A 12,989-nucleotide genomic window follows, 5' to 3' on the forward strand; every position below is an offset into this window, starting at 1 on the left:
ATTTTCGGGAAAGTCATTCACTTAAAAGAGAACATTACAGATGATTATTAACATTGCACAGAAATAAAAGTACGACGATTTTGCATAACGGTTAGAATTATTTGATAAAAAAATGTTAAACTATAAAATTTATAAGACGACCTTATTATATGAATCCGAGTACATAGCTTTGTTCAGAGTCAAACTATTTATATTTTTTTTATCGATTTTGTATTGTAATTTTTTTTTGTGTAAGAAATATAAAGTTTATTCACAGTTTAAAAAAAGCGAAACAGAAACAGAAACCATGATATTGCGAAACATGACTAAATATTTGTGTTGCGTCGTTAAATAAATGTGCAGATCTTCTGAGCATCGTCAACAGACATATCAACCCAAAATAATTGAATGGAATGAACATTTTGACAATGAATGTTAAACCAAATGAACGCTTTTGATTGGAAAAACACAACCGTAGAACATCAATCTGTAGTATGTAAATAGTGTCCCGATCGGCCAGGATAAACGATAGCGCGTTCCGATTAAAATGTCCGATAGAATAGTGTATTAAGCTAATAATTGACATATAATTTTAAGTGTGACAAAAAAGCGTTCCGATTAAAATGTCCGATAGAATTGTTTATCAAGCTAATAATTGGCATATAATTTAAGTGTGACAAAAAAGCCTCACAGAGATTTTGTATTATTAGTATTAGCACAATGTTGCATTACCATTGACTTTGAGAAAGCAGATAAATCCATAGAAAGACCATTATTACTTTTCATATCAAAGTTATTAAAACCAATTTAAAAGCTTTTCGATCATAAATTTACGATCATAACAATATGATAACATAAACACGCGTCTACATTAAGATGAATGGTACCGTTTACCAACAAGAAATATTGCAAATTTAGAAGCAAATCCTCATAATAAAACGATGTGCACATATCACACTTATATATATATATAAAACCAAGAAAAATGCAGTGCGTATATCGGATGTAAATTCAAAGTTATTTAATTTTATGTAATTTGTCTATTTTAATCAATTGTATTGCCAGTGATTTTGAAAAAAAAAATAACATACGACGTCGTGTGACAAACACAATTAAAGCTAGCGTTAACATTTGAATAATCATATAACATGGACAACATGTACAATACCTTTGGAATATAGAATGGGTTTATTTTTGGGGTGTTTTTCTTTCTCGTGTACATGTATGTATATAATCATGTCTTTGCCGAAAAAAAAAAAAATTTGAATTTTGGTTTGTAAAACAAAGACCATCTTTATCGGTACTTGATCACCGTAACACAAATGATGAATACTATTTTGTATTACTCTTTGTAATTCCCAAATGCAGAACAAGTTGATTTAAAGTGCCAACATGTTTAAATTTAGATTTAGAGATAATAGGTCAACCTGTTCATCAATTTGAAGTTTATTTTTTCACTTAGTTTTACAAAATTATTAACTTACTTAACTATGACAATTATTCTTTAAATTAAAAGACAGAACACATAAATATATCATCGTTAAATTCAAAAGAGAATTGTTCAACTGCGTTAACTGAAATAAAGATCATGGGTTTAAAATAGCCCTGTGTTAAATCAAATTAAAATTTACTACCAACAGTTACTGTTTATAGATATGAAGAACAATATAATGAAACCATGTACCATTTTTTTTATTTTTTATTTTGATAAAAACTTTACCTTAAAACATGTTATATCCACATTATACTTGTCCTAAACCAATTTATATGTATAATCCGTCTTAATTTGTAGTATTAATATAATTTACGCTCACAGTAAAATCGGTATGCTTTTTTAAACCAATATTGTATTCAATATTATATTGAAACTCGTTTTATGTTGTTAACACTACAAAATTGTATCTGATCTTTCTTATCACACTATATGAACTTTGGTTTAATAAAGAATGAATGCCAACTTTCGAATTGTAGGTGTCAGCGATCATCAGCTTATCTGTAGTAATGATGTGTAACATACAAGGACTTATAGAATTTAATTTCTCTAGAATTCGAGCATTGCTCTGACAAAAGACCTTCTTCTATTGTTATTAGATCATGTAGATTGAACTAGATGAGTTGACAACTACAATAATTTTACTTTCGATTGATGAATGACATTTTTGTAATTCGCTGATTGATTTGTTATAAATTAAGGTCTTTGTATTTTCATCGATCGTGCAATGTTTTGTTATGTTGTTACATGTTTTAGAGCTGATTATACAGTTAGGGTTTTAATCGCTAGTTCAGTTCATACATATGTACGCTGATCTATAGGTTCGTACATAGACGATATTTGGACTTCAATTGATAATCGTCCAAATGACAGTCATACCACATTTTCATACTTTAATAGACACCCACATAAATATCTAGAAGACAAATGAGATTGAGGACAAGATCATGGCTTAGTCTTAAAAGCTTAAGACGTAGAGTTTTGGTCTAGTCATTACCGAACTATGGCAGGATTATCGACAGTCCTGTGTACACTTTCTTTGGAGTACCCAGCGATATTGCAGTGTGTCGGTCCTCGTATAGCAAAACAGAACACATTGTGCAGAAACTTGCTAGAACCAGGATTCATTGTAGCAATTACACTTAGAAATCTTACTTCTTGAGCAAACTATAGTACATTAAGTGGAGTTCTGTATAACACCATATACGTTTTCATACCAGAGGTTTATAAAATCAACAGATTTAAAAAGCATCAACTACTTCATTGGTTCAAAAAGGTTCGAATCGGAGCAGCGCTGTATTTGCACACCTTTCGTGCAAAACCAAACGTAACACGAAAATAAAGGGAACTAAGGTGTCCCTGGCCTTTAAAAAAAATGGATAACTGTTCTGTGTATTTGTCCTTCTGAACCTACTTTGTCAAAAGCAAACATGATAATAAACGGATGACTCTTACTTGTAAACCATGTCCATCTGACACGCTCCCGTCATTGATAGATACAATAGTACGCAAAACTGTTTTACAAGTCTAATTTCATCAATTGTTTGCATGTTTATTATTTCAGATGAGCCAAGCCATCATCGACGAATATGTGAATGAAGTCATGCCCTTTTCAGGTACAGCGGATGACTGGAGGATTTAAGCAATATATACTAGTCAACAAAAGAAACGATACACGACTTTGAAATAAAATTTATCAAAAAGTGTTACATATAAAACAAAATGATATACACTATTTTAAAAAGCTTTCATTTGCAATGTATGCACATGTGATAATGAAAATCAAACTTTTCGGAAAGTATCTAAATTCCGTGTAAACGATCATAGGGTGTAAATTAGTTTTGCGGAAAGTTGAATAAAAAGTCGACACATAATTTTCTAAGTACTAAATAAAATTTCAAATTTGTTTTAAAATATTCAATATGCTAATCAAGTTATGTTCATGTTGTAACTAATGGGTTGAAATATTGTTTTTTTTTAAATTTTTGGGAAAAAAAGTGTCTTTTGAAATCTCAAAAATTGCAAAAAAATTTTTTTTTTATTTTCGTCTCAAATCAATGCTTTAGATATGAAAACAATACACAGTAAATTTCGAACCTTTCGGAATAGTTTAAAGATTGTTACCACTTTTTGAATATCACTTTACACATACTGTCAATGGTAAATCAGGTGATAATGTATACATTTTAACGATTTCTCGTGGGGACGAACTTTGCTTAACTAATAAACGAAGAAACTGTATGATTTAATAAAAAAAATTGATGGCAAACACTGTCTTTACCTTTAAATGAGAGGTTGGCATCATTAGTTGGAACTTCTGTTTTTAAAATTGTCGTTTTATGTAAATTTTGTAAAAAAAAAAAAAATCGCGAAAAAACGTCACAAAAGCAAAAAAAATATTTTTTTAAACGGATTTATATTTCCATAATGATTAAGTATTACTTCCTTCAATATTGGTCCAATGAACGGAAAACTTTATCTTTAATTTGAATAAAAGTCTTGTATCGTTTCTTTTGTTGACTAGTATATATGCCACCTTTAGTTTTCTACTTATGTTATTCATTCGTGTTATCCTGTACGCTTCCGTCAGGTGTCCTTTTCAATGGTACTCGACGTTGGATGTACGTTCGACACCCGTTTTTTCTGGTATGTTTCTGTTTCTTGTACGTTACATATCCTGTTTGTGTCCGTTAGCCATTCGTTACACGTCCGTTTAATAAGGTCAGTACAACGAACGGACTCCCAGTGGATACAAATTTTGTAAATGGAAAATATGTTTTTTCAGGCATTTGTTCGAACTATCCGGTTAGGTGTAACCACAGCTATAATATACAATTGTTACAATGCTACTAGACGCAAAAAAGAAAAGTCGAAATGCAACTTCATACGATAACAGTTGGCATAAGGCATGTCCTCTTTCCCGGACACATTATTATGAATTTGTGTCGATTAGTCTTTTTAATTATTCTTCAATGACGCGTGCTTATAACCAATTGCAAAGTTTTTTTGTCTGACCAATCCGCTTTTTGTACCCACTAATAGGTAAATGCTATATAGGACACGTTTACTAATTGTATACCAAAATTTGAAAGACAAAATAATGAAATAGTTTCCGTAAAATAATTCGTTTTATAACGGAAAAGTTTTCGAAAATAAATATTTAAAGACTTATAGACGAGTGTGTACTTCTGCTGTTAAAACTATTCCATCGAACTAAATATAAAGAATAAAATAGATACAGCTAAGTCTACCTTATATATTGACTTACATCTAGAAATTGACAATGAGGATCAGTTGAAAACAAAACTTTACGTTAAAATAAATGATTTCAGCTTCCCTATTGTGATCTTTCCATTTCTATGTAGCAAGATTCCAACAGGCCCTGCCTAATCCCAATTGCCACGATATTCACGGGTTTGAATTTCCTATCATTATTTTCTTGTTAAAGTGTTGGTGCTCAAAAAGGAAGCAATTAAAGTTTTCCAAATGGAGAATTTAAAATCATCCCTTCGTAATTTCATGGACGTTATTACGAATTGGTTGACCGTTATGGAACAACCGTTGCACTAATGATATCTGATACGTTCCTTATGTTGTAACTATAATACCCTTCTGTTTTCATCAATATGACATACCGAATAAGACTATATACCGGCTTTATAATTACATGAGCAACACGAAGGGTGCCACACGTGGAGCAGGATCTGCTTACATTTCCGACGCATCACAGATCATCCCAGTTTTTGTTGAGTTTCATGTTGCTAAGTCTATAGTTTTCTATGATGTGTCTTGTGTACCATTATGTGTCTGTTTGTATTTTCTTGTTTAACCATGTCATTGTCGGTTTCTTTTCGATCTAAGAGTTTAAATGTCATTATGGTATCGTTGGCCCATCTTTTTTTAGATTTAACATTTCTTTCTGTGTTATAAAAGAACCGCCAAAAAATTTAATCACAGATGTTACTACTGTTAAAATAGACATTGTCTGTATCAACAAGTAAACCATTCAACAATGATCTTTTGGAAAAACAAACAATTGTTTACATATCCGTCAAATAAAAATGATAACAACACTAAAATTACATGCGTTCGAAGTGATTTTCTGGATTCACCTTCATTGAAACATTGAAAGCCGAAAATTTAAAAACAAATACTGTATAAAATCCGAAATAGTTCAAGACACCCCCAAAAAAAAAACTAAACGTATTAACTTTTATGAAAGACTGACCTATTGCTAATATATTAAAAGTACATGCACTGACTAAAAATACTAGTTTGTGATGTGCAGCTATACTATTCACTATGCCGCTAAGATAAACGTAAGGTTTGTTGTAGACATATGTTTCCGATGATAACTCAGCAAATACAATTCAATCTGAAAACATACCATTAAAGGAAGTATCTTCTCTATTAACATTTCAATAACAATTTACCATTCACCTTTACATGCATAAGAAGAGATAGGAATGCGAAAAATTTTCAAATTGCCATTGCCCATAATTCCTCCCTTTCATGAATGTGACCACCGAATTAGACTATTTACCGGATTTGTAATCACATAAGCAACACGACGGGTGCCACATGTGGAGCAGGATCTGCTTACTCTTCCGGAGCACCTGAGATCACCCCTAGTTTTTGGTGGGGTTCGTGTTGTTTATTCTTTAGTTTTCTATGTTGTGTCATGTGTACTATTGTTTTTCTGTTTTTCATTTTTAGCCATGGCGTTGTCAGTTTATATTAGATTTATGAGTTTGACTGTCCCTTTGGTATCTTTCGTCCCTCTTGTCGAAAGCAGTTTTTTTTTTAGTTGGTGTAATTATATACTAGTAAACAAAAGAAACGGTACTAGTCTATGTATTTCCTATACGTAATGAAATAAATAGTCTATACCAAGTTAAATGATTGCCCAATTGGTCTAATTTTTACACATGTTACAGAGTGGTATTTTCTTTATTTTTCTATTTTCAACAACATTGATTACAGGCAAATATGTGAATTTAGTTTTTGTGACTTTTGTTTTTCAAAAATCGTATTTTCACCTAAAAAATTATATTAAAACTAAAGACTTTAAAACTTAAACATGTGTTGCTTAATATGTTGATTGCTGATGCGAATAGTTGATAACTTAATAATATTCGATGTTAAGTGCCGTAATTTTTCATCATATGTTGACCCCTGTTTTCAATAACATGGCGCATGTTTTCAATTTAAAATTTGGTCAGATTCTTTTAATCAATTTTAAATGAGAGGTAAAAGACGCTTATAAAACAACGATTAGACAATGCAAATAAACATCAACATAAAGAAACATGACAAATATCAGCAGGTAATCTATTGATAGAAGTTGGTAGGTATATTTGTTACCCTCTTTAATTTTGTGTGTTGACCAATAACTAGTGATGATCGAGAGAAGCTAAACAGACTAAATGATCAGCAATAAAAGAACAAAAATTTGAAAACAGATTTTTGTTATGAATTACATGCTTGTCTTTAGTGTTGTAGAATGTCCTGTATTGTCTTTGCACATAAATAACGGTACCGACACAGACTCGTTAGAGCCTCCAGTTACGTGTGTATTTTATATAGGGCCTACACATATTTGAAAGCATAATATTTCCAGCATTTTGTTTTCTCAGGTTAACTTATCATTTTCTAAGAATCATGTATTTTAAATTTAATAGGGGTTATCTCCAGCTTACTATATTTCTAGGATTTTGATTGGTTAACGCATTATGTTACAAAATTCACCGCCCTCTTGCTATTGGTGTTGCTAACCCATATCCCCGGACGTTGCCACCCGTTTTATCGGGGAACTTCACTCGCGTTTTCTCTTTTCCATAGTAATAAAAATATCGAATCATGTAGACTAGCATATATGTCTGTATAATTAGATACTTAATCCCTTACGATTTTGTCTTATCATGAATAGGACTTCTGAACTAGATTTGCAAATAACCCACGTTGACTTCACACACAACATAGAGCGCCAAATTCGACCAATTTTAGTCTCTCTGTCTTTAGATTAAAAACGTCTTATATTTGTAATTTGTAGTGTTCTACTAAAGGTAGTACCCTACATTCCGTTAAAAATATGTCAAATTCCAATTGAATATTTAAAAAAAAAAAAAGAAAACAAACGGTGAATTCACGTTAAAGATTGTGATCGAATTTCTCTAAAAGTCGCCAGCGTTAGACCAAGAATGCGGATAAAATGCTGATATCCGTAGATATGGATATTTTAACACCCTTCAGTATCCTGTACACCCTTCGGCTGCGTCTATCATATATGCCTAACATATCGACGTTAAAATTTTAACACAAATTTACAGCGATACGACGAAAATTTGAAGAAACATGAATGTGTCCCTAGTACACGGATGCCTCATCTACACTATCATTTTCTATGTTTAGTGGACTATGAAAATGGGATAAAACTGTAATTTGGCATTAGAATTAAAAAGATCATTCCATAGGGAAAATGTGTACTAAGTTTCAATTTTATTTAACTTGAAGCTGACAAACGGACAAACAAACAGACGAACGGACGAACGTACGCACAGACCAGAAAAACACAATGCCAATAAATGGAGCAATAAAAACATTAATAATTCATACGAATATTTGGTAATCGAGCCCATGTGTATGGGTCCAGAGGAAGCAGATTAAAATCTTAATTTGTCTTGATATATGCAGGCGGAAACACTTTTGAAATAGAACAAAAGAATCGAAGCTCTGTGTTTATCGAGAAAGCGATAAAAGTTAACTGTAATGTTTGATATAGTAACAAAATTTTACAAAGTTAATAGAAACAAATAAAACGACAATTTTCTTATTTTAAAAACACCATTTGCATAAGTTTTCAATGTATCTATTACATAGTAATGCAAAACAATAAGATATCAAGTCGACGACATGGTTCTTATCGGGGCCTTTTATAGCTGACTATGCGGTATGGGCTTTGCTCATTGTTGAAGGCCGTACGGTTACCTATAGTTGTTAATGTTTGTGTCATTTTGGTCTTTTCTGGATAGCTGTCTCATTGGCAATAATACCACATCTTCTTTTTTATATATAGTATCTATAAGTTGGATGTAGAAAATGCATAACCTCCGATTTTTTTTTATCACGGACGGAGAACATATCAATCTTTTAGTTCAGAAATTTTCGTGTCTGCCCTTCCATTATCCAAGAAAAAATTCCCCAAAACAGGTAACGACTGTATCGAAAAGAGAAAAATCGAGTGCACCTTTTTATGTTAGGGCATGTTTGGGGTGTATATTTTGTCTTTAAAACGTACAAAGCAAGAGTATTTTATATAGCATCTCGCTTCAGATTCTATCATTATTATATATCAAAGCTACAGGTTGACTTTATAACGTAAAAAAATGACAGTACGAAAAGATGAAATATATGGGTCAATTAAGATACCTATCTAATGAATCACAAAAACAGAGTAAGTGTGTTCGAATAGCTATTTTTTCTAAAAGTACTTGACGACAGTCTTTTAATTTGGTTGATGAAAATGTGTGTGTGATAAGTGTTTATAATCTTCAACCACTGAAAATGTTTAGTCTGCCCTTCCACGAAATATTTAATTAGAATTTTTTTAAATGCTTAAGAATTTTCAAAAATTCCATCTGACATCCAAACAGACAATATTTTATAGTTGAATCAATGCAGACAAGATCATTAACTAATGCTCATTAGCTAGTAGATACATTTGTATTTTAAAATATAACTGACATATAACGATCGATCGTAATGGTGCTATGTGGATAAATTTATCAGTTTTCAAGAGCAAAATTGGCAGAGCGTCATCCCTACATTGGCTTCCATTTCTACGACTGTGAGTATGAACTGGCGTAATGGGGAGATAATTTTGAAGAAGTAGAATCCTGACTGTATGAATAACATTTCTGTATATATACAAATTGACAACGTTCCGCCTTGTGATACGCTTTTTGTACAATACTATTTTAAGGATCTACTCCGCTGGAGCTCACCTGTAAAGTCCTGAGTCCAAATCTTGCTTATTGAAATTATAAGCAAGTATTTATACACAATTGAAATGACAAGAATAGACATAACAAATAACAATTAATTTGAGTGATATTGTTCACTGACAAAGATTAAACTATTTTTAGAACTTGAAGAATAGATATTAAATGATAATCTGATTATGACAATTAAGAAAATACATTATGAATAAGGTAAAATGTCACTAATTAGGTAACAGATTGAAACATGTCACTCAATGTCCAAACTAAGAATTAAAAAGCATGTTGATTTTAAGTCCTGGATACGAAATGTAAATAGAAACGAAATTATAAAATAAAATGAATTATAAAACACAGAGAATTAAAGTCTAAAATATCACAATTGAGAATTTTGTATTAAAGTCCAAAATAATAAACGAAGCTGCTTTTTTTCACTGTCACATATGCCTCTCCTCCCAATTAAGTCCGTCCTCGGACTTAGCACTATCTAAATCGGCCGCCTCTGCGGTTGTTATAGTGTCTGTTGTTATAGTTGGGTTGCTGTTGATTTTGACTTGAAGACAACATGTAGTTTTCATGACGGAGGTTTTGAAGTTCTTCTGTCAGCTGTTTAACCGAATTATCTTGAGATTGAAGTTTGGAATGAAGGTCTGATTTTTCATTTTTCAATGTTTGTATTTCGTCTGTAAATTCGGTTGAACGCATAAAGTAAAGATCTTGCACCATTTTCACGGTCTTGTCTTTTTCAATTACTTGGTCCTTTAATTCTTGAATTTGATGTTCATATTCCTGGACGTTAATACGCGAAGCACTTTCTTCTTTCTGTTGACGAAGGTTTTCAAGTTCTTGCTTGAACTGGTCTCTCTCTGATTCGATGATTTGCTGATTATTTAATTGAATTTTTAGTACCTCGATGCACTTTTGCTGTTCTAGATTTTTATTCTTTTCCTTGAAAATTTTCTGCTTCACACTTTTTAATTCTGTTTTGAGCACATTTGAAATATCCAAATAATGAACGAAAGCTGAATTCCTCATACCAGAGAACGGTAAGGATCGGATAATGCTTTTACGTTGAATAAAGCTGTGTATCCTAGCTGAATCGCGCTCCTTTTGCTTTCTAGATTTCACTTGAACTGGTGTACTTTGTCGGTCTTTTGCTGCTTTTGAAAAACACTTAGTGGAATAGTGTCCGAATTTTCCACACGAATAGCATCTTTGATTGACAGAATTACAAATATAATGTTTATGGAATTTACCACATCTCCCACATGCTGGACTGTAACCTGACTGGATGTTCCATGGTCTCCATTGTGGTCGAAAGCTGTACTCCATCACTGAATATTGTCTACGCTATACTTGTCTGGGGAACTCGCTTGGCTGCTTAAGGTCTCTGGATCGTGTGCTGAGCATAGAAGTCAGTACGCCGTCGTCGTCCACCAATTTGTCACCGGGGAAACTGGGTGACTTGTCGGGTGTGTAACAAGAGCCTGACTGAATGGCCTCTTGTTACTGGAACTGTGTGATGCACCTGATCACACAATGAACGATTGCTTTGAATAGCAATGAGAACTCTGACACTGAAACTCAGGTGAAAACTAACTACGGAGACTCTGGAACTAGCGATGAATAAACCAATAATTCAGCATGGAATACTAATACTTTTATTACAGATGGACTGTGTTCAGTGTAAAGTCCTGAGTCCAAATCTTGCTTATTGAAATTATAAGCAAGTATTTATACACAATTGAAATGACAAGAATAGACATAACAAATAACAATTAATTTGAGTGATATTGTTCACTGACAAAGATTAAACTATTTTTAGAACTTGAAGAATAGATATTAAATGATAATCTGATTATGACAATTAAGAACATACATTATGAATAAGGTAAAATGTCACTAATTAGGTAACAGATTGAAACATGTCACTCAATGTCCAAACTAAGAATTAAAAAGCATGTTGATTTTAAGTCCTGGATACGAAATGTAAATAGAAACGAAATTATAAAATAAAATGAATTATAAAACACAGAGAATTAAAGTCTAAAATATCACAATTGAGAATTTTGTATTACAGTCCAAAATAATAAACGAAGCTGCTTTTTTCACTGTCACATATGTTTTGAATCGCTGATTCTATTACGGTCATCTAGATTGTGATTTACGGTCATCTTGGCGATTTTTTCAAATCGAATTTCCCGTTTCATGCACATTTCTCAGAAGTAATTAGTGATTTCAGAGTGATTCTTTTATAAATTTACATCGTTTCAATGTATGATTTGTAAAGAAAATGATATAGAAACACTTTAACAGACAATACAGAAACTGACCTAATTTTTCATCCGACATCTTGGGATGACCGTGAATGCAGTTACGGTCATCAGCTTTACCCCAGTGTGCATACTGAAGGGCGTTCTATAGGATCACCGGGGCGGTCTTTAGAATAACCTGCTGTTTGTTCATTATGTTTCTAGTATACGACGTTCTTTAAGATCCTCTGGGCCGTCTATATGTTCCCCTGTTGGTTGGTATTGTTTAATAATCGTGCATGTGCTATTGGGCGTTCTTTAAGATCCCTGGGTTGGTCCATAGAATCTCTAGGTCGGTCTATAGGAGCTCTGTTGTTTGTTCATAATGTTTCTATTGGAGGGCGTTCTACAGGATCCCCTGGGCGGTCTATAGGATTCCTTGTGGTTTAATAATTGTGTATCTGCTATAGGATGTTCTATAGGATCCCGTTGTTAAGTAATCATGTATCTACTAGGGAGCGTTCTATGGGATCCCCTGTTGGGTCTATAGGATCACCTGTTGTGCAATATTCGTGTATCTGCTATAGGGCGTTTTATAGGATCCCCAGGGCGGTCTATAGGATCCCCTGTTCGTTGTTCATGTATCTATAACAGGGTGTTCTATACGATACCCTGAGCGGTTTATGGGATCCCCGGGTCGGTCTTAGGATCCCCTCTTGTTTAATAGTCGTGCATCTGCTATAGGACGTTCTTTGTTATCCCTTTCAAAGGGGGCATATTATATTGGTATTGTTCGTTTCTTTTTTTTTCTTTTCGTTTATAATATATATTCTAAAGTGTATAATATATCTTATTGAATTAATAAGATATCTTATAAAGTATAAAAGCTATATCTTTTAAAGTTGATAAGATATCTTATAAAGAGTAAATTATATAAAATATCTTATATATTATCTGAGGTATCTTGTATATTATATATGAGAGAGAGATTTTATATATCATTTGAAATATCCGATATATTGTATGAGCTATCTTGAAGTTAGAATAAATAGTAAACGGCTTGCCATATATACTCATTGAATCTATTATCCTTAAAAGACAGTGCATCATCAATATATCGGAAAGGGATATTAAAAGACGGGTCAATTTCTTTTCTCCTGTCTGTACAAATCCATAAGAAGACGAAAACAAATAGAATTGCCATTGCGAGCAAAGGCGGATGTCATACTGTTGTCAAGTTACCAGACGACCTTGCCATTGCTAGGTTAC

General features: G+C 32.5%; 1 protein-coding gene across 4 annotated transcripts in view; it reads left to right on the forward strand.

The window, feature by feature from the left end:
* Positions 1-3,854, forward strand: part of LOC134701277 (uncharacterized) — a 49,624-nt gene extending 45,770 nt beyond the window's left edge. For all 4 annotated transcript variants that reach the window (XM_063562404.1, XM_063562405.1, XM_063562403.1 and 1 more), the window contains exon 8: positions 3,036-3,854. In XM_063562404.1, the coding sequence (XP_063418474.1) occupies positions 3,036-3,113 (78 nt within the window). In that variant the 3' untranslated portion in view covers positions 3,114-3,854. The remainder of the gene's footprint in view (positions 1-3,035) is intronic.
* Positions 3,855-12,989: the final 9,135 nt, after the last annotated feature.

The sequence above is a fragment of the Mytilus trossulus genome, unplaced genomic scaffold (genome assembly GCF_036588685.1).
Source record: "Mytilus trossulus isolate FHL-02 unplaced genomic scaffold, PNRI_Mtr1.1.1.hap1 h1tg000234l__unscaffolded, whole genome shotgun sequence".
NCBI lineage: Eukaryota > Metazoa > Mollusca > Bivalvia > Mytilida > Mytilidae > Mytilus > Mytilus trossulus.